A 23,612-nucleotide genomic window follows, 5' to 3' on the forward strand; every position below is an offset into this window, starting at 1 on the left:
AATAAAGTGATATGATTATTTATTTTACATTAACCACTTGAACCCTAGGCCTAGCATCCCTTTTCTGAGGAGAAATTTGGCCAAAAATAGCAGATCTACAAGCTCACAACGCCTTACGCTGCGAGGCGTTGTGAGCTTGTAGATCTGCTATTTTTGGCTCCGGGGTCCCTGCTTCATCTCTCTCTCACCCATACCTTTGCACTAAATCCGGACTTTGACTTGTGACAGAGTACTTCTACATTGCAGTATTGATACTTCTACTTAAGTAAAATATGTGAGTACTGGGGCCTCGACGTGTAAACGAACACATTTTCTATCGCTCTGGGCAGGACACAAAACAATTAATTTTTACAAATAACATACACTAGAGAGGAGACAAAAATGATACTTAATAGCTCAGGAACCCATCGTAATTTAAAACAAAATTCTTTCTGCACTAATATATTATAGAGTAAACCTGATTTTGACTCGCATAGATTAAAGTTACAAAAGATCACATAATAATATTTCACCATTATAATATAATATTACATCTGATGTATAGTGACAGACTAAAATAATTATATAATAGCTTAATCAGAGAAAACAACCAAATTGACATCATAAACTGTTGTAATGTGTAGTGTTAAATAGAATGCCCCAATCAAACTATATATATATTTTAAAATTCATCAAATTATGCAGGCCTAATGTCAAGTTAGTTAACTGAACGGAAACACGTTGTGTACTTTAATCAAGACCTTTAAAAAAAAAAAAAAAAAGTGCTGGTACTTCAATATAAGAATAAAGGATAATAAATTGCAGAGATATGTCAATGAATAACACCATTAATTTAAACTATTTCGATATATATATATATATATATATATATATATATATATATATATATATATATATATATATATATATATAAAAAGCATATATATAAAGCATCTCAGCAGGTTACACCCTGCTGAGATGCTTTCAAAGCTGACAACCATGCTTTTCTAGATAAGAGACGTTAATTAAGAGATATTTTAATTACATTTAGTTCTAGTATATATATATTTCTGTTGCATTTGAGTTGAGTTGTGTTGCAGTGAGGTTCACGAGTACAGTTTTAGAGAGTTTTCTTTAAGGTTCATATTATATGGTGACTGGAAGGGAATGCAAACAGTTGAATGATAGAATGAAATACAGGGTATTCCCTGTGTGTCAAGATTAAAACTATTATTTCCGAAGGAATTAAGTGACACTTATAATGTTGAAAGTGAATTGTAATACATGTGAAAGCTCCATATTCACCATAGTTCTTTTAATATATATTCTATAGCACACCATTTTGCATTGGCCATTTTAGTTTGTATCAGTTTTTTTGAATCATCTTGTAGCAGTGATCAACATCATTTCATTTTTAGTCTCAGTTAAGTTTACAAAGTCATTTCAGACTTGAGTCATCGTTGTATCACTTACTTTATGGCTGTTATTTCATTTCATTTGACATGTGTATCACAAACACATTGATTGTTCAAGTTCTCATCCAATATAATGCCAAAGTATTTGACTTCTTCACTACATGTACAAGGAGGGAGACATGGCCAAAACATAGATAACAACACCCACTTGTCTTTATCCACAAATTGAAATATAAGTATTTTCTGGTACGTGTGAATACCTATTATAAAGTTATACTTTCCCCTTAAATCTTAACCCGCTCATGATCATTGAACAATTTGCATGTTTCTTGGTAGTAGTGTACTTTTGTTGCAAACATCATTTTAGCTATATTTTCACAAGTGCTGTACATCAGTGGTTCTCAAACTTTTTCATGTCAAGGACCCCTAAATTGACACTTATTAGCCCGCGGACCCCCATTTCAAAAGATATGCAAGGGACCCCAATAAGAGAAGATTTTTTACGGCTCTAGCAGTGATTCTCAACCATTTTAATGTCAAGGACCCCCAGTTTGACATGCATTAGGCTACGGACCCCCATTTAATGGCATTTATACCTCTGGGACCCGAATTTATTTTATAAAATCAATGTTAATTTAACTCTGAGAGTGTACAAATGGAACCAAATGGACCCTTATGGTTCTGTAACTCTGAGAGTGTACAAATGGAACCGTTCCATTTGTACACTCTCAGAGTTACAGAACCATAAGGGTCCATTTGGTTCCTATCCATCATTTAGCTGGGGACCCCCTGGAACCGCCTCAAGTACCCCTGGGGGTCCCCGGACCCCACTTTGAGAACCAATGCTGTACATTATAGTAATTTAGGAAGTGAATATTTTTGCGTGTTCCTGATACTCAACATTCCACATATTTTGTTGTTTTTTAAAATGAATAGACAATAGCAATAGCATTTTTAGTTGAGTGATTTCAGATCCATAAGTCGTTGGTTCTCAAAGTGGGGTCCGGGGACCCCCAGGGGTACTTGAGGGGGTTCCAGGGGGTCCCCAGCAAAATGTGTTAATATAGCATCAGAATAATTATGACCTTTTATACTTTGGCTATTCAAAAATAGCAGATATACAAGCTCATAGCGCGGCACCGAGTGCCGCGCTATGAGCTTGTAGATCTGCTATTTTTGAAAAATCGTGAAAATGTGTGCAAACCTTTGAATGTATATATATATATATTTTTTTAAGCGAACATTTGTAACTCAAATCTTTGCTTCTGGGGGGTCCCTGGAACACAATATTTTGAGATGGGGTCCGCGGCCAGATACATATCATTTTGGGGGTCCTTGACATGAAAAAGTTTGAGAACCACTGCCATAAGTAGAGAGACTCAAGTCATTTCAGACATTGCTGACATTGTCTCTGTAAAAACACTACTTCAGAGGAGTCCATACTTCACATCATCGACCATGGTGCAAAATATGTCACAATACTTTGCTAATCACTGACCTAAGTTTAATTTCTATTGCCATGGTACCACTGATAGGGTGGATTACGTTTGCTTTTTGCTGTCGTTAACCTTCCATTTCTCTGAAACAGGTCGACTGGTTACAGAAGTAGAACTTGTACGATTTGTACAGCCCGAGAATAATGTCAATTGACCTTGTGCAAAAAGCACAGGAAAGTTGTTTTGTTACGTTTCCAATTACAGTTTGTGTGTGCGTTTTGTGTATGCCAATCAAAGTGAATGAAAACTAATTAACTCACTCACTAACCTTTAATTAATCAATTAATCAACCCAATAAGAATTTCATTGAATAATTCTAGATGCATGCAAACAGGTATGAGCTGTGTGCTCGTTCTCTTATCACCTTGTTTCACAGCTGAAGGGAGGGCCCTGGGACCCAAATGTTCTAAACTGGTTGGCCAAGAATGTTGTGTTTATATCCCCGGTATGTCATCTAAGGTGTCACACATTGTTCCGTAGATCAACATATTTTGCAAAACATGACACTAAAGACAGTGTAGACACTAAATGGGATTTATTTTCTTGGATAGACTTCATGGCCTTACCAGGCCTTTCCATCATTTTTAAAGCTGCAATGCCAGTTCTTTTAATTTCGATACTGTTGTGTGTGGACATCCAATGTATACAATCTATGAGTGCCTCTGTGTTTGTTTGTTTGCTTGTAACAAACCAGCCACTGTGTTGCCTGTCATTGCTCTTTCTGATGTGCATGACAAGCCTTCATGGGACTTTGATTTTGAAGGCTTGTTTGAGGACGAAGAAGAAACAATTGACCCATGAGCAAGAGCGAATCTTGCCCGGAGGAGGGTGATTTTGTGCTGGTAACCTCTCCCCTCCTCCAAAACACACACACACACGCACACACACACGCACACGCACACGCACACGCACACGCACACGCACACGCATACAGTCATGCATACTCTCTCACTCACACTGTATTGTAATGTATTATTATGCTGCTGCAATGTCAGAAGGAAGCCGAACAAAAATAAGCTTTACTCATGCACCTGTACACACATGTAACATTAAAGAACATCCTTATGCACCTGTACACACATGTAACATTAAAGAACATCCTTATGCACCTGTACACACATGTAACATTAAAGAACATCCTTATGCACCTGTGCACACATGTAACATTAAAGAACATCCTTATGCACCTGTGCACAGCTAAGTGAGTAAGTAAGTACATGTTATTTATAAAGCACTTCTCACAAAGACAACTCACAAAGTGCTTTACATCAGCAGACATGATTACAAAGAAGAACAAATCGAGGACATTCTGCAAATGTTTGTCTAAAACAGAAATGTTTTTAAGTGGTTCTTAAAGAAAGCCCACAGGCTCTGCAGCTCTGCAGGACCTGTGGAAGAGCATTCCACAGTCTGAGAGCTACAAACACTCTCCTTATTGATCTGGTACCAGGGAGGGGGGGGTGCTGAAGTGTCACGGGTGTGTTCAGGCGGGGGTGCGGAGGTGAGAGGGGGGGGGGGGGGGGGGGGGGTGGTACAGGGAGTCTAATCTGAACAAGGCCACAATACTTTTTTAACCCATTCAAACCGGGAACACATCTGTCTAAAAAACATTATTTTATATTTTAGCTATTTTTCTTGTTGATATGCTTTTTTTTTTTTTTTTTTTCAGGACACCTTTGAATATTTATATGTTTATATTAGGAACATTTGTAACTCAAATCTTTGCTTCTTGGGGGGGGGGGGGGTCCCTGGAACAACATAAGCTGATATTACAGCAACAGAAGTTTTTGTAAAACAAACTGTTTTAGACGACATTTTGTAGAATCGACCAAACTAGAGCGGCACTCTGTACTCTGTTACAAGTAAAAGTCTGGAATTCAAAATGTACTTGAGTAAAAGCATCAAAATGTACTTAAAGTACCAAAAGTACAAAGTACTCATTACGCAGAATGTCCCATTTCACAAGTTTTCAAATGTATAAAATGCATAAAAAATCTTTTGAAAATAGCAGATCTGCAAGATCATAATGCGGCGCGTCGCGACGCATTGTGAGCTTGTAGATCTGCTATTTTCAAATGGCCGAAAAATATATGTAGGGCTGAAGAGGTTAATGTATGTTTTGTATTAATAATCAAAATCTACAAGGTAACTGAAGTAGTCAAATTGTAGTGGAGTAAAAGTACAATATTTGCCTTTGAGATGTAGTGGAGAAGTAAAAGTATTGGAAATTGGAAATGCTCAAGTAAAGTACAAATACCTCAAAATTGTACTTAAGTAAATGTTCACGTGTGTGTGTGTGTGTGTGTGTGTGTGTGTGTGTGTGTGTGTGTGTGTGTGTGTGTGTGTGTGTGTGTGTGTGTGTGTGTGTGTGTGTGTGTGTGTGTGTGTGTGTGTGTGTGTGTGTGTGTGTGTGTGTGTGTGTGAATTGTGAATTGTTTTGTGGGGTGGGTGGGTGGGTGGGTGGGGGGGGGGGGCTGACCCCTCACACAGATCGAGGCTTCAGACAGGTAGAGGGAGGGGGGGGGTATCTATGGGTGGTGGGTGCAAAAGAATCCAGTTGGACCAGAACTATCTTCTTTCCACCAACAGCTCAGCACATACAGTATAAGTTGCCGTATCGGCCTTATACTGCAGTGTGTGGCTTTCTACAGACCAGCAGTGTGGATCTGCAGGACGTGTGAGAGGTAAGTTTTATGTTTATATTTGAAACTGATGAAAACAGACAATACAATAATGGTCTACAGTAAGTTATATTTGAAATAGAAAAATGCATCTTTCTTATGACTTTTTCTGTTCTTGTTTTTGTGTGAGTTCTTAAACCAAAAAAAAGATGAGACAAACAATATGATGCATTGGAAATATAAAATCAGGGAATGAGAAATGAAGAGCTGAAGGGAGGAGGAAGTAGAGAGAGAGTAAATGATGTGTTCTACTATTCTCTATGACTGCTTCCCAGCCATGGAGAATAGTAGAAAACATGTCTCATCTACATTCACTTCTATTGGGAACCATGGGCTTGTATTATCACTCTCAGAGTTACAGGCCTGTAAGGGTCGAACTGGGCCCGGCCGAATTTGTCACATATTTGTCGGGCTTTGGGCCGGGCTGGGCTGTACATTTATAGGCTACATTTTAATATCAGCGCAGCCTAATAGTGCGTGCCAACGTCTCGTTACCACGGGGGGCGTGGCATAGTAGCTGCAGACATAATTGGGGGGAGCAATGTTAAGTCAACCTGTTAATACCCCCCAAAGATGTCCGCCGCTACCAAATGACACTTGTTGACGCCCCCTTCAGGATGTTTTGCACGCTCTATAGAGCATCGCAGTTCACGCCCACTTCCTGGTGCCGGAAGTAAATACTCAATGCATTTTTCCCATTGACTTTTACAAAAATATTTATATAAATTAATTTAAGCCTAGAATCAAGCTATCCAGGATAGCGGTGAATCATGACCATAAAACGTTTGATTCTGTGAAAAAAAGGTTTTATGGTCATGATTCACCGCTATCCTGGATAGCTTGATTCTAGGCTTAAATTGATTGATATAAATATTTTTGGAAAAGTCAATGGGAAAAATGCATCGAGTATTTACTTCCGGCACCAGGAAGTGGCGGAACTGCGATGCTCTATAGCCTTTCTAGTACGAGCCTAGGGCACTAGGACCCAGGAGCAACTGAAGTGCAGCTGCCGTCAGTTTGCAGCGAGCAGCAAAGCAGGCAGGCAGGCAGACAGACAGACAGACAGACAGATTTTGATACCAATACTTTTGTACTTTTACTCAAGTAAGTTTTAAAATTCTGGACTTTTACTTGTAACAGAGTATTTCTACACTGCAGTATTGATACTTTTAGCCTACTCATAAGTAAAGAATTTGAGTACTTTTTCCACCTCTGATCAGCCTCACATCAAAGGCATTTTAAAATGAATGTTAAGTCCAATGATAAGTGCAGAGTGTGAGGGACAGTCACTGTGAAAAACACAATGCGTGCAACGCTAGTTGTGAAAGGATAGAATTGTTCTTCATGAATAGCCTCGAGTCCTAGCCCAGTGGTTTTCAACCCTTTTCATGTCAAGGACCCCCAAATTGACACTTATTAGCCCACGGACCCCCATTTGAAAAAGATAAGCCAGGGACCCCTATAAGTAGATTTTTACGGCTCTAGCAGTGATTCTCAACCATTTTCATTTCAAGGACCCCTCAGTTTGACATGCATTAGGGCTACGGACCCCCATTTAATGGCCTTTCTCTGGGACCCTAATTCATATTATAAAATCAATGTTAATGTAACTCTGAGAGTGTACAAATGGAACCAAATGGACCTGTTAGGGTCCATTTGGTTCCATTTGTACACTCTCTGAGTTACAGGCACATAAGACCCTTATGATAAGGGTCCATTTGGTTCCTAAATATCTATCATTTAGCTGGGGACCCCCTGGAACCCCCTCAAGGACCACTGGTTGAGAACCCCTGGCCTAGCCAATAATATTAAAGAGGAGAAAAGGGCTGCTGTTCATAAACATGTGGGGCTTTGAAAACGGCCCCGAAAGAAGCGACTATAGGCCAGATGAGCACTTTAAACCGATATCATGTATCGGATACATTACTTTGCTTTCACTGGTCGACTCTATACAGCATGTGTCTATATGTGATGTATACAAATTAATTAATTTGTACTGTAGAACTATGGTATACATAAATGTACATTCATGTGTATTCATTGATGTTCAATCTCTTCACATCCAAAGCATTAAGAGAATGAAGCTGACATGTTGACATCATGTGTTTGTAGGAATCCACCATGGAGACACGTATCCTGAAGGCTCTGGAGGAGCTGGATGTCCAGGAGTTCATTAAGTTCAAGTGGTATCTGCGACACCCTTTCAATGTTGCAGGTCTCGAGCCGCTGACAAAGAGTGCTCTGGAGAATGCTGGGATCACGGACGTCGTCGACCAGATCGTCAATAATTATCCCGGTTACGAAGCTCAGCTGATGGTGGACCTGCTGAAGGAGGTCAACAGGAAAGATCTGGCGAAGAGGTTTGAAAACACACCAACAGGTATGAAGAGAGTTTAGATAATGTTTATAAGTTAATGTGGTAACACTCCCATCCCATGTCTATAATACATTTTAGTCACGTTTAGTGTGTGTCCTTAGTTCAGGGTTGATTTCAGTTGTGGTAATGTCTAAAACATAAAGAAAAAATTACACCCAGTGTGAAGTGGGCGGTGTGGTCACAGTGGTCATCACAGTGATGGAAGTGATTCACTTAAAAAAAAACATAAAAGTGTTTTTTTTTAAGTGCATAGTCCTATTTATAGGGCTATGCACATGTGTCATGTGTTTCTAGCTAATCACAGTCCTGAATAGAGTCATTGTGGCCAATCACGGTGCAGGGTTAGGGGGGTACAATGGTGGCCAATCACAGCGCAGGGGTGGGGGGGTGCAATTGGGTCGATGTCCAAACCTCTCATATAGGGGCGGTTGCATCGCCCAAAAAGGGTGAAAAAAAGTCTCCAAGTGTCAAGTGCAGCAATCGTTTTGGTCATGTGATCATCATCATCATCATCATCATCATCATCATCAGTGCCAGATGATAGATTTTAATTGTTACAAAACCCTGAAAAATATTACAGAAAAAATAAAATCAACAAGTGATGTCTTAAACTGGGATCAGACAGATCATATTTTCTTTCACAATAGCACCATGTTCCACACATGTGGAATATATATTTATTATAACAATGATTATAAAGCATTATGAAATGAATGTTTTACAACCATGAGAACTAACATGGGATGCATAGGATGTGTTGTCAAAATGTCCGCCAGTGCCTTGTAATTATTGTAGTATTATAATACTTGACTTTATAATGTGTAGAGAGTTTATGAGTAGAAGTAAATATTTATATTTCCTTCAATACAACACTATTAGAATGAATACAAGATAAATATAGAGAGAAGATATGATTCTTTGATTGTCTGTGGTTCATCTGAACTTATATATGTTCTATCTGTATGTTCTGACAGAAAAAGGTGCCATCGCTGAAAACCCACTTCTTGGTGAGTAACTGATTATTAAAAGCCTAAATAAAAGTCTATAGCCTAGTTTACTTGTTCTGTTGATGGTTCATCAAAATGTACAAATATCTGTCATTGCAGCTCAGCAGATCGAGATTCTTGTGAAGGCTGAATTAGAGAAACTAAAGATTGCAGCAGCAAACCAACAGAGTAAGATGAAATGTTTTTTAATCCATGTGTCAGACATTAGTTATCTGATGAATAGATGTTTTTTAATCCTCTGTGTGTAAGGCACCATGTTCCTAAAGGGGAACCCAAATGAGCCAATCATCATAATAATCATACATTATTGAATATTTAAAATGAGATGAAGCACAACTACAATAGGCACAATTATATCATGATATATTGTAGATTAAAATGTAACCTCAGTTAAGGTCATTCTTCAGTTACGTTAAGGTTTTCTTGTGTCTATGTCTCCAGGCGATGCTTCTGCTGTGCGTCCACGCCCAGTGTCTCCAGTGCCTCCAGTATCTACAGTATCTACAGAGTCTCCAGTGCGTACAGTAGAGTCTACAGTGCCTCCAGTATCTACAGTGTCTCCAGTGTCTCCACGCCCAGTGTCTCCAGTATCTACAGTGCCTCCAGTGTCTCCACGCCCAGTGCCTCCAGTGCGTACAGTAGAGTCTACAGTGTCTCCACGCCCAGCAGTAGGCCTACCTGGAAGCTTGAACAGGGAGGCCTATTTACTGCGTGAGTACATGGTGGTTTTGTGTGTGTGTGTGTGTGTGTGTGTGTGTGTGTGTGTGTGTGTGTGTGTGTGTGTGTGTGTGTGTGTGTGCGTGCGTGCACGCGCGTGTGTTGGTTGGGAAGAGTACTTTTACTTTTAGTAGTATGTTGATGCCAATACTTTCGTACTTTTACTCAAGGAAAATGTTGAATATTTAACTTTGACTTGTAACAAGAGTATTTCTACTTTGTGGTATTGATACTTTTAGCCCTAATGCATGTCAAACTGAGGGGTCCTTGAAATGAAAATGGTTGAGAATCACTGCTAGAGCCGTAAAAATCTACTCTTATGGGGGTCCCTGGTATATCTTTTCAAATGGTGGTCCGCAGGCTAATAAGTGTCAATTTGGGGGTCCTTGACATGAAAAGGGTTGAAAACCCTTTTACAGTGACTGTCCCTCCCACTCTGCACTTTTAAACACGGAGCGTCGTGAGCTTGTAGATCGGCTATTTTCAGCAAATGTTCCCCCAGAATAGGGATGCTAGCCAAAGTTCTAGTAAATTTTCAAACATTTTAGTACTTTTACTTTTGGTACTTTAAGTACATTTTGATACCAATACTTTTGTACTTTTACTCAAGTAAATTTTGAATTCCTGACTTTTACTTGTAACAGAGTACTTCTACATTGCAGTATTGATACTTTTACCTAAGTAAAACATTTGAGTACTTTTTCCACCACTGATTGGGTTAGAGTGCTCGTGTGACTTAGTCGCTTGGTATGGGCTTGTTTTCATAGATCTGGTTGCTTACTTCTCTCGCACGATCTGGCAACACTGCCTGCATGGGGCCATAATATATGGCAGGGGCGGAACAAATGTATCACGTGATCTCTGGGTGTCCTCTTCCTGGTTTATCCTGGTGATCATCACAGACTGCTGAACAGCGCCCTCTATCGTAAAACCACTGAAAACACACGTGACGAGTTGTATGAAAATGTTTTAAATGATTTATTGTTTTAATGTGTCATGAACACAATATGACACGCATCTGAGTCATATTGTAGATTTCTATGGCTATTAAAAATAGCAGATCTACAAGCTCATAGCGCGGCACCGAGTGCCGAGCCATGAGCTTGTAGATCTGCTATTTTAGAAAGATTGTGAAAATGTGTGCAAATCTTTGAATATATTTTTATTTAAACATGTTTAACTCAAATCTTTGCTTCTGTGGCATTCTACAAATGTCTTCTAAATCCTAACAGGTTTTTTTGGGGTTGAAAAAACGTATGTTGCTATAATGTCAGTGGTTCTCACACTTTTTCATGTCAAGGACCCCCAAAATGATATGTATTTAGCCGCGGACCCCCATCTGAAAATGTGTTGTTCCAGGGACCCCCCCAGAAGCAAAGATTTGAGTAAAAGAATTATAAATATTGTAGATCCGCTATTTTACTTTTACTTTTGGTACCTTAAGTACATTTTGATGCCAATACTTTTGTACTTTTACTCAAGTAAATTTTGAATTCTGGACTTTTACTTGTAACAGAGTATTTCTATATTGCAGTATTGATACTTTTACTTAAGTAAAGAATTTGAGTACTTTTTCCACCACTGAAACCCTCTATACTATAGCTGCTCCTTCTCCCTCTCTACACCAAAATAGCAGATCTGCAAGCTCACGACGCGTCGTGTTGGTGACAGATCAGCATTTTCATGATTAAAAACAAATAAATAGCAGATCTACAAGCTCGCAGCGCGGCACTCGGTGCCGCGCTGCGAGCTTGTATATCTGCTATTTTTGAATAGCCCAAAGACATCTTAAAATATGACACAGAGGCGTTCCCGGTCTTGAATGGGTTAATTATATTTCATCATGTGTTTTTTTTTCCTCACAGATTCCTCTGCTCTGTCATGGGACCCAAACACAGTGAATGAGAGCCTCATCCTGTCAGAAGACTACAGGAAGGCGACTCATACAGATGAAGACCAACCCTATGCTGATCATCCACAGAGATTTACCTACTGGCCTAATGTGTTGAGTAGAGAGAGTCTGTCTGATCCTTCTTACTTTGAAGTTGAATGGAGTGGAGAGTGTGTTTTTATAGCAGTCAGTTATAAAGACATCAACAGGAAGGTGGAGAGGCTATCAGGCTTTGGAGGCTCTGACATGTCCTGGGTGTTAGGGTGCGGTTCTGTTGGTAATGAACGCTATGTGTTCGCTCACAACCGCATTGAGACTGATCTGTCAGGACCTGTTCCCTCCACAGGGGGGGGCAGGGTGGGTGTGTTTGTAAGCCAGACAGAAGGCGTTCTGTCTTTCTTCCATTTAGATGGAAGAATGTCGCTCATTCATACAGTAAGAGCCTCCTTCACCAGACCTCTCTATGCAGGGATATGTGCTTATAATAAAGCTACTGCAGAGGTGTGTGAGATCTGGTAAACATGACACGTAATTTATAACCTCTTAAACCCTCTATAGCTGACCGGGGGTTTCCTCGGGGCTCCGCTACTGTTTTTTTCCCTCTACACCAAAACTCTTTGCCGAAAATAGCAGATCTACAAGCTCACGAGACGTTGTGTTGGTCGCGTTGTCGTCAGCTTGCAGATCAGCTGTTTTTTGACGGCGGATGTTCTCCCCACGGGACACTCTCTCTCTCTCTCTCTCTCTCTCTCTCTCTCTCTCTCTCTCTGTGTGTGTGTGTGTGTGTGTGTGTGTGTGTGTGTGTGTGTGTGTGTGTCTCTCTCTCTCTCTCTCTCTCTCTCTCTCTCTCTCTCTCTCTCTCTCTCTCTCTCTCTCTCTCTCTCCCTGTCTCTCTCTCACCCTGTCTCTCTCTCTCTCTCTCTCTCTCTCTCTCTCTCTCTCTCTCTCTCTGTGTCTCTCTCTCTCTCTCTCTCTCTCTGTGTGTGTCTCTCTCTCTCTCTCTCTCTCTCTCTCTCTCTCTCTCTCTCTCTCTCTCTGTGTGTGTCTCTCTCTCTGTCTCTCTCTCTCTCTGTGTCTCTCTCTCTCTCTCTCTCTCTGTCTGTCTGTCTGTCTGTCTGTCTGTCTGTCTGTCTGTCTGTCTGTCTGTCTGTCTGTCTGTCTGTCTGTCTCTCTCTCTCTCTCTCTCTCTCTCTCTGGGGAGGACCAGTTATTGTCATTAAAGAGGTTTGGTGTAGAGTGAGAAAAAGAGCAGACCAAGTACAGAGCCCACAGGTGAAGTTTACTAAGTATTGAGGGGTTTAAATGTGTGAAAATACACATTAACGTGAATCTAACAGATGAATAGAAAAGATTATGTGTAAACAAAACAAACACTGATTTACACAACACTGATGACTGAGTCTGTCAAACGATAGTCTATGAAGTCATCTATGAGATCTGATGTTTAATCTGTAACACCATGTTGTTCATTCCTTTGTGTTTTTTATCAGGTTTTCACTTCATGTTTTCACTTTAGTTTTCATGAGTTTTTAAAGCAGGGTTAGTTTAGTTTTAATTTAGTTTAATTTTAATTTAGTGAAAATGCTTTGTTCTGATTTAGTTTCTATCAGTTTAAGTTTTTAATTGTAATGTATTGGTTGTCAGAGACGATAATCTTGGTGAATGAGACCCAGTGTGTTTTAATGTTTGCTCTATACTTATATTATGTTATATTTACCTGGTCAAATGTTTTATCTCTATAACCTACTGATCAGCTGATGTGAATCACTGATCAAATGATGATTCTTTATGTGTTACTGTACTTCTGTGCTGTTTACTTTTTCTCTAATAAAGTTTTTAAACGATCAATCAATCCCTTCTTGCCTTAATAATAACTTCATAATGGCATCTGTGCCGTTATTTAATACTTTGTCTATTCAAAAATAGCAGATCTACAAGCTCATAGCGCGGCACCGAGTGCCGCGCTATGAGCTTGCAGATCTGAATATCAGTGGTTCTCAAACTTTTTTTCACGTCAAGGACCCCCAAAATGATATGTATTTTGCCACGGACCCCTAGCTCAAAATATGTCGTTCCAGGGACCCCCCAGAAGCAAATATATATTCAAAGATTTGCTCAAATGATTTGCTCAACGTTTTTTTTTTCAAAAATGGTCCTAACCCACCCCGACATGATGAAATGTGAACGTTTATGTACATGAGAGAGTTGTAAATGTAAAAGAATCGCAAACCAGGAACAAGTGGTTCCATGACTGTCATGGTATGACTCATGTTTCAGGGCAAGGTTAATGTATGTTTTTTAATGATAATACAAATCTACAAAAAAGAATTGTATTGGAGTAAAAAAAAAGTACAATATATGCCTCTGAGATGTAGTGGAGTAGAAGTAAAAAGTACTGAAACTTGGAAATACTCCAGTAAAGTAAAAAAAAAAAAAAAAAAACTCAACATTTTAGGAGTATACTTGAGTAAATGTACTTAGTTACTTTACTCCAACCAGCTGGCTGCCACTACCCCACCACTGCGCATGCTCTGTGTGTCTCCTTCATTGTGCCCTACCACCAGCTAACAGTAGCAGCATCACCTCTCTCTCTCTCTCTCTCTCCTCGCTCTGTGTCAGTGTCTCTCTATCTGTATCTCTCTCTCTCTCTCCAAGGCTGTGTGACACCGGCTCCACCTCAAACAACAACCTTTGCATTTGGTATGAAGCTATAAAGCATATTTCTGTATTATCATCATTATTACGTGTTATATAAGCTCGCTACTAGACCGCTAATATTGACTAAAACATGCTCTTTGCCTTCAATCAGTCCAATAAGCTGCAGACTTGTTAGCTATAACACTGTTAGCCCCCCCCCCACTCTTTAGACTGGGCTGGGGGACCAAGTTGCTGTTCCGGTCTGGAGTCTCTACTATAACCGGATACGGAAACGTCTCCTTGTATCTCGTGTGTTGTGTGAGTGCAAATGACCGGATACAGTAGGCGGGCTCTAGACCGGATCTCACCGGTTGATGGGCAATAGGAACCAGGCTTCTGCAGAAAGCCTGGTTCAGCTAAAGGAGGATGTTCACGCTAATATACTAGCATAGAGAATGATAAGTTATGTAATGATGTGTGATAATTAATAAGCTTTAATGCTGTGCTTTAATCCTCCTGGTGTGATGTTGTTGTTAGAGCTGCTTTATATGGACATTAATGTTGTTTGTTGGGAATTGTAGGTTCACAGACAGACAGTTGGATGCGTGGCTTAATGTGCAATTTATCTAATAGAGCTCCACGCTGTCTATGGCATACATTATGTAGCCTTTCTGGGCGAAAATGCCTGGCAGTGAGCTTGTAGATCTGCTATTTTCGCCTTGAGAGACTCCACTGCAAGGAGACAAAAGGCAGAGATCATTAAAGCCTCCTGTCTGTCCTTTGTCCCCATATATATATATATATATATATATATATATATATATATATATATATATGCACAAAATGTTCGATTTTTCAAAAATAGCAGATCTACAAGCTCATGGCGCGGCACCGAGTGCCGCGCCATGAGCTTGTAGATCTGCTATTTTCGAATAAGTATAAATCAATGATTGACATGATGGCATAGTCAATCATTTCATAGACATGCTGCTATGATATCCACTTTGATTTTTCCAAGGCTGGTGATCTATTACAGTGGTTTCTCTCAACCTTTTCAGGTCCCCCCACCCCCCCACCCCCAAAATGATCATGTGAACCCAGTGCCGCGCTATGAGCTTGTAGATCTGCTATTCTTGAAAATGTGTGCAAATCTTAGAATATAGGCTATATATTTAAAGCGAACATTTTTAACTCTGTTAAAACTTCTGGGGGGGGGGGGTCCTAAAAAAATATTTAGAGAAGGGGGTCCACGGCCAAATACATATCATTTTTGTGAACCACTGATATTGTAACAACATACATTTTTTTCAAAAGAAAAAAACAGTTTTAGGATTTAGAAGACATTTGTAGAATCGCCCAGAAGCAAAGATTTCAGTTACAAATGTTTGGAGAAAAAAAAAAATATATGTATTCTTTTTTTTCAAAGACCCATGATTTCCCCCAAAAAATAGCAGATCTGCAAGCTCATGCTATGAGTAGATTGTCCTGATATTGTCCTTCTAATACATGAGGCGGCCGTGTTTTTTCAATTACTTTTTTTTTGTATTTTATAATTTTCATTGCCTCCATTCAAACCAGGGAAATAAATGATAAAATACAAAAATAAAATAAATGTAAAGTAATTGAAAAAACACAGCCCCCTCAGTTATTAGAAGGAGTAGGACAATATCAGTCATCAGAAACCAAGGACGGTGTTTCTGATGAATCTAACATCATGGTTAAAATAGAGTTTGAAGTTACAATGGGTTTGTATAGGAAGGGGGCGTGTCTGATCAAATAAATATCAAATATCTCTAAATACTGAATCAAGCAACTTAAAAACTGTCTGTCACACAATGTCAGCCAATCAGGAGAGAGCACCCATTTATCAGCTTAATTTCTTTCATAGTGTTCCAGTTCCAATTGTGTGTCTGCTCATGTCTTTGTGTCACCACTTCCAATTTATCTTGTTTAACCCTTTAAGACCTGAGGCCGATTCTACAAGTGTCTTCTAAATCCCAACAGTTCTAAAAAGCGTATGTTTCTATAATCATTGGATCTCAAACCTTTTCATAATTGTCAACGACCTCCGAAATTGTGTTTTTGGCCCCCATCTCAAAATGTTTTGTTCCAGGGACCCCCAGAAGCAAAGATTGGAGTTAAAAATGTTCGCTTTAAAAGAATATATATTGAAAGATTTGCACAAATGTTCACGTTTCTTTTCAAAAATAGCAGATCTACGAGCTTGTAGATCTGCTGTTTTTGAATAGCCATCAGCGGTTCTCAAACATTTTCCTGTCAAGGACCCCCAAAATGATTATGTATTGTATATTTGGCCGCGGATCCTCATCTGACAATATTTTGTTCCAGGGACCCCCAGAAGCAAAGATTTGCGTAAAAATGTAATATATGTATTCAAAGATTTGCAAATAATATTTTCTCCATTTTTCCAAAATAGCAGATCTACAAGCTCGTAGCGCGGCACTCGGTGCCGCGCTACGAGCTTGTAGATCTGCTATTTTTCTAATGGCCAAAGAAATCTAAAAACGACACGGATTCTTCCCCGGTCTAAAACAATGTCTTCTAGGCTAGGACGGGCCACGTGGTTGAAATGTCGACTTAAAGGCAATTTGCTTTTGACATGATTATTGATTAGCTATTGGTTTTGCGTGTCACTTCAGGAGAGATGAAGAGAACGATGCGGCTGTTATGACTTTTTGTGTGATGAAACTTTCTCAGGACTTTTTGTCTTTTTTTTGTTTTATGTTCTTCTCTTTAGCATAATGGCCGTCCCTCCTTCATACGCTGACCTGGGCAAGTCTGCCAAGGACATCTTCAACAAAGGCTATGGTGGGTATTTAAGCCAACCTTCGTAGATCAGACTTAAACGGAGGAGTTCACCCAAAAAATGACTTATTTTATATCAATTTCACGCCCCCATGAAGCCTTGAATTCATGGATTTATTTTAGTTTTTGTGGCATTCCTAAGCCAACAATTTGATGACCGTGTGTATTTCCGGTAGGAGACACAAACAATCTACTTTGTGTCTCCTACCGGATACATTAGCCGGTAGGAGACGGGAATCAAATTATCAGCTTAGGAATGCGACAAAAACAAAAACAAATCCATGAATTCAAGGCTTCATGGGCTGTGCAATTGATAGAAAATAAGTCATTTTTTGGGGTGAACTCCTCCTTTAAGATTTAGACTCCTATCCACTTCTTGGTTACTTATTACTTATGACTTTAAAAGCCTGTATCTCTGCTCCTGTGTCCTTTTTTTTTTTTACTATGTATTTTTGGCAAAACAGGCTATTTTCAACTGGCTGCAACTATGGAACCGAATGTTTATTTTCTTTTCTTCTCGATTCTACGAGACCCCTGTCTGTGTAATGAGGGGATCAACGTGAGGACGGTGATCATGAAAAAAAAAAGAGACTATTTTAACGATTTGATTTAAAAAAAAAAATACGCTGGCTGTACGTACCCTGTTTTAAAAAAACCTCTGGCACTCAATGTGTTAACTGGTACAAGAACATTTGACACCATATCACACCCCTCTTAGCCTCCCTCCATTGGCTGCCAGTTGAATTTAGAATCACTTTTAAAATCCTACTCACTTACATGTCGGCAGTGGCTCAGGGGTAGAGTGGCCGGGTAGAGTGAACTGGAAACCGCAAGGTTCCCAGTTCGATCCCGGGCTGGGGCGCTCCCCTAGAGTTAGTGTCGAAGTGTCCTTGAGCAAGACGCTGAATCCCTAATTGCTCCCGATGAGCAGGTTGGTGCCTTGCGTGGTTTCCTCCGCCATCGGTGTGTGAATGTGTGTGTGAATGGGTTAATGGCACAATCAATGTAAAGCGCTTTGGATAGAACTTAGCGCTGTATAAATGCACCATTTTACCATTTACATGTCAGGCCAGGCTAGGTCTTACTGAACGTACTTTTGTGTTGTGTTTTCATCAGGGTTTGGTGTCGTGAAGCTGGACCTGAAGACTAAATCACAAAATGGAGTGGTGAGGAAACCTTTACCCGTTCTATTGTTCACCTGCTCTGTGTTTCCCCAAACAGTGGGTCGGGACCCATTTTTGGGTCATGCAACTAGTCTCGCGTCACCAGACAACTATTCCACAATCTCTGAATGCTATAATAGAGTCTGGAACTCCACTTCCCGAAAGCTGTGTAACGGAAGTTGTTCAGACCGGAAAGACATTCGACCAATCACGACGCGGTGCCCGCGGACCTGTAGTCCCAGTGGAAACAGAACCGAGGCGGAAGCATAGTCATAGGAGCGGTAGATTCATGTTATTTGTGCGAGGATTGTTTATCACAGAAAACTGAGAAAGGTATCATGGAATTAACGCCGAAAAAACTGTGAAAGAAGACACTAGTAGACATAAACGATGTTTATGAGATTCGTTGATTCCAGTCGGACTCCTTTGCGCCACTGCACAATGCTAAAACGGAAGTGGGTAAGGGAGGGGCATCCGCTTTCCCCTTACACATTATCAGAGCTTCCGAGTCCCAGACTGTATGCCGGAAACATTTGTAAATTGTGGGAGGCAACAGTCTGGTAACGTGAGACTGTCATGCAACCATTTGTATTGAGTCGTGACTCGTGAGGTAACATCCCTTTAAAAAATACATATATATATATATATTTCAAAAATATGTTTACCCTTAAAGAAAACACATGAAAACATTATTCAAAAAGATTTTCCGATTTAAAACATATATATATATATTTATATAAAATATATATATTTATATAAAATATATATATTTTCCAAGTTTTATAAGTTTGTGTGTCCCGGCCGGCAGAGAGACACCAAAATCCATCTTTTTTTGGGGTCTCGGCTGAAAAGGTTTTGAGAAAGACCTGCTCTGCTCTATAGCATTGGTTATCCGGGGCCAGGGTCCCCCAGGCCAGGGTCCTTGAGGGAGTTCCAGGGGGTCCCCAGCTAAATGATAGATTAGGCACCAAATGGACCCTTATGGGTCTGTAACTCTGAGAGTGTACAAATGGAACCAAATGGACCCTAACGGGTCCATTTGGTTCCATTTGTACACTCTCAGAGTTAAATTGACATTGATTTTACAATATAAATTGCGGTCCAAGTGATATAAATGCCATTAAATGGGGGTCCGTAGCCCTAATGCATGTCAAACTGGGGGGGTCCTTGAAATTGAAACGTGACAAAGTATATTTTGCTAGAGCCGTAAAAAATCTTCTCTTATGGGGGTCCCTATGGCATATCTTTTGAAATGGGGGTCCGCGGGCTAATAAGTGTCAATTTGGGGGTCCTTGACATGAAAAAAGTTTGAGAACCACTGCTCTATAGCATCTAAACAGCCCAGTCCTTCTGCTGTAACTTTGACCATAAAGGTTCACAGGTTGACCAATGCTTGTCTGCTCCGCTTGAACAGGCTCTATGCACAGCAGCCATGTTGGAAAGAAAGCGGGCCTCTTCCTTACTTCCCTCACAGGTCTTACCAATGAGACCAACGAAGGCTCTGTTCTAGGGATGTCCGATATTATCGGCTGATATTAGCATAACGATTTAATATCGTAAAATATCGGTATCTGTTTAGAAGAAAAAAAAATCTAATCTAATTTAAGTGGGACTCACTCAAATGACCACCAGTGAGTCCCGGGACTCACTTCACTGAAAACTAACATCACCGTATTAGATTATATTAGATTTATTATATATTATATTGATATTATAGCTATCTTATTTTAGTAGATATGTGATGCTGTTTTCTGTTTTTTTTTAAATACATTTTTATCCCACGATTTTGTAACCCTATTTTTAACACCCAGTGCCAATTGTCTATGTAATCCTGGGCACTACCTTTCCCCCGACACGGTCGAGGCAGAAGGCCCCCACCCTAGAGCCTGGCCCCTCCCACCCTAGAGCCCAGGGTCTGCCTGACGTTTCTTCCAGTTAAGAGGGAGTTTTTCGTTGCCACTGTCGCAAAAATTGCTTGTTCAGGGTGGGATTGTCGGGTCTCTTCTCTACATGTAAAGTGTCTTGAGACAACTTGTTGTGATTTGACACTTTAATACAATTGAATTGAATTGACTACACTCCCTCTGCCAGCCTAGGGAGCCCAGGGCCGAGCTCATGCCTCCTTCAATTCATGAGAGCCAACTGACCTTCTTGTCACCTGACAGGGGGGAGTTTCCCTGGTAGGACGTAGCGCGTGGAAGGAACACGTTATTCCAACCAGTTCCCTTCCCCTCCATCAGACGCCCCGGCTGACACAGGGGGAGGCAGTATAGAGACCAGGATTACTACATGTTTTTGTGAGGGTATTAACTACCCTAGGAGACACGGGGAGAACATGCAAACTCCACACAGAGTAGGCCCTTTCACCAACCCCCACCTAGGGATGTTGTTTTCTGACCGATCAGTATCATTGGGTAACACCTGTGAAGGAAGTAAGGAAGAGGCCCAATTTCCTTCCAATATGGATGCTGTGCATAGAGCCCATTGTCCTATATGTATCAGAGACACACAACAGGCCCATTAGTGGGCCTAGTAGGCCTGTTGTGTGTGTGTGTGTGTGTGTGTGTGTGTGTGTGTGTGTGTGTGTGTGTGTGTGTGTCTCTGCTCTACCTGCTCCTGCTAACTCCAGCTCTGTCTCCCACCATGTTGCTGACTCTTCTCTTTGCCCCCCCCCCTCCTCCCGGGACCCTCTTCTCTCTCACTCTCATGTAGATGGTAAGATCTGGTACCTAAAGCCTAAAGCCGTTCTCCTTTCATGTGCTTGTGGAACGTGAAGGCAGATGTTTTTCTGTGGATTTCTACCTGTTTGTTCACTCACTCGTTCGTTCGTTCACATTTCATTGTCTTTGTGAAGTTACGCAATGTTATTGTTTATTTGTCATGCATGATGTAAATTCTGTATTGTTTTTATTATAGTTGTTTTTTTTACCACATTCTAATACTTTTTAACCACTTCCCTCTACACCAGCGGTGATGTAACTTTGAGGGACATATTGCATAATACCGTTGGGCAGACACCTCTTATCTCAATATATTTAACATATTTTTACTTCGCCATTCTGTGTCACACAATCTCCCCAAAAAATCTGGATTCCAATTCCAAAATAGCAAAAAATAGCAGACACCGAGTGCCGCGCTATGAGCTTGTATATCTCCTATTTCTGAATAGCCAAAGTGTAAAAATAACGCTTTTTTTTTTTTTTAGCTCAAATCAAAAAGTGACACAGATGCTTCTTCAGGTCTTAAAGGATTAAAAGGTTATAAAACACGTTATATGAAATATTATGAAACTCTTGGATGGAAACAGCTCTGCGTCAGTGAGTCATGCACATATTTATGTTTGTTTGAACAGTTTAAATTCCTGAGAAATTGACTCTACAAGTCAATGGAACCTAAGCTAGAGTCAAGAAAGAGTGTGCTCGCTCTGTGTGTGCTTGCTGTAGATAATAAGTTGATAAGCAGTCAAATGCAGAATAAATATGAGGTAGAGACAGGACAGGCTGCCAACGTGACTCTGTCAGCTGAACGTTTATAGATTTATTTGGCTATTCAAAAATAGCAGATCTACAAGATAAAACATTTTTTTTGTGAAAAATCTTGAAAATGTGTGCAAATGTTTGAATACATATATCTCTAAGGCAATCGAACCTTTTCATGTCAAGGACCCCCAAGATTATGTGTATTTGGCCGCGGACCCCCATCTCAAAAATATTTAGTTCCAGGGACCCCCATGTAGCAAAGATTTGAGTAAAAAAAAATCTCTTATATATACTATATAATAACTATATAATAAGATTTGCACACATTTTCACGTTTTTTTCACTCGGTGCCGCGCTATGAGCTTGTAGATCTGCTATTTTTGAATAGCCAAAGTATAAAATAATGTACAATGTTGCATGCATCTTTTCACCCCACTTTTTAAAGGGCGAGACCACCGTGGTAGAGGTTTGGGTTGTGTAGTTACCTCGCCGTGATGTAACTCCAAAGGTGGGACAAGAAATCAAAAACAATTGCTCCATTGATTAGAAATTGATCATTCTAAATAAGCTCCTCATTGACTTACATTGAACGGTGAAACAGCTCTCAAAGTCACTCTTTTAGCACGTAAACAAACACAAACAAAGCTGATTCAGACAATATAGAACATCACCAAACCCCAGTACTGTTCTTATGTTCCCTTTTTTCACCTCATGTTCATTCAACAATCATTCCACTTGGTCACAAGTTTGCTCATTATTACTAATCTTCCTTCTTTTATCTTACTATTACTATTGAATGCCTTTTCCCCCACAGTCTTATACTGTCACAATAACACTCACTCTCTAGTAGTGTGTAGCTTTTACTTTATAACTAAACACTGTATATTATGGAGGGTTTGATTTGGTAAAAAAACAAGGGTGGATATTTTCTTAAAGGAGGAGTTCACCCCAAAAATGACTTATTTTATATCAATTGCACACCCTATGAAGCCTTGAATCCATGGATTCTTTTTTGTTTTTGTGGCATTCCTAAGCTAATAATTTGATTGCCGTCTCCTACCGGCTAATGTATCCGCTAGGAGACACAAAGTAGATTATTTGTGTCTCCTACCGGAAATACACACGGTCATCAAATTATTGTCTTAGGAATGCCACAAAAACAAAAATAAATCCATGAAATCAAGGCTTCATGGGGCGTGTAATTGATAGAAAATAAGTCATTTTTTGGGTGAACTCCTCCTTTTAACCAATTGAGCCCTATACTGTGTATATTTCGTAGCACAACGCATGGCAAAATTGTAGCTGATCTACAAGCTCACAACGCGCCCACGAGGCGACGCGTTGTGAGATTGTAGAGCTGCTATTATTTATTCGTTTTTTAATGAAAAAACGAATAATTCCCCCCCACCCCCCCAGCAAATCCAACCTGAATATAATGGTCTATAACAGTGTGTCCCAAACACTGGGTTGGGACTCATTTGTGGGTCTCAAAATATGAATAAAGCAGAAACAGGAAAATCAAGATTAGAATTTCAAAAAAAATAATCAAAAGAACTTCATATATGGAAAAAAAAAGAAAAATGTTAAAGAGTAGCCTAGTGAAAATAGCCGATCTACAAGCTCACAACGTGTGGATCGGCTATTTCCACTAGTTCGGGTCCCGGGGAGACATCAAATTCCCCCTTTTGGGCCTCGAGAGTGTTCTGTAACAGTAGGCTCCATGCACAGCAGCCATATTGGGAATTAATTGGGCCCCTTCCTTACTTCCTTCACAGGTGTTACCAATGATACTAACTAAGGCTCTGTTCCATTTAGTGTGGCATAGTGGTTGTCTTATTTTCAAGGACCCCCATAACTCTGAGAGTGTACAATTGTAACCAAATGGACCCGTAAGGGTCCATTTGGTTACAATTGTACACTCTCAGAGTTACACACCCACCATAA

General features: G+C 40.0%; 3 protein-coding genes across 3 annotated transcripts in view; 2 read left to right on the forward strand and 1 right to left on the reverse strand.

The window, feature by feature from the left end:
• The window catches only part of LOC311037333 (uncharacterized protein), a gene marked incomplete at both ends in the record, with an annotated part of 559,758 nt that overhangs the window by 282,861 nt on the left and 253,285 nt on the right, over positions 1-23,612 (reverse strand). The window lies entirely within an intron of this gene.
• LOC311037208 (tripartite motif-containing protein 16-like) lies at positions 9,018-12,082 on the forward strand (the record flags this gene model as incomplete). The annotated part of the gene is made up of 3 exons (XM_084046328.1): positions 9,018-9,123; positions 9,397-9,666; positions 11,538-12,082. 3 exons carry the CDS (start codon positions 9,018-9,020, stop codon positions 12,080-12,082), a joined length of 921 nt encoding a protein of 306 aa, XP_083902454.1.
• LOC311037064 (non-selective voltage-gated ion channel VDAC2-like) overlaps positions 13,948-23,612 on the forward strand; it is a 30,638-nt gene continuing 20,973 nt past the window's right edge. Inside the window, exons 1-3 of the mRNA XM_084046129.1 lie at positions 13,948-14,263; positions 16,959-17,029; positions 18,143-18,192. Coding sequence (XP_083902255.1) covers positions 16,963-17,029; positions 18,143-18,192 — 117 coding nt within the window. The 5' untranslated portion in view covers positions 13,948-14,263; positions 16,959-16,962. The remainder of the gene's footprint in view (positions 14,264-16,958; positions 17,030-18,142; positions 18,193-23,612) is intronic.

The sequence above is a fragment of the Gymnoscopelus microlampas genome, assembly GCF_963454915.1.
Source record: "Gymnoscopelus microlampas genome assembly, chromosome: 21".
Lineage (NCBI taxonomy): Eukaryota > Metazoa > Chordata > Actinopteri > Myctophiformes > Myctophidae > Gymnoscopelus > Gymnoscopelus microlampas.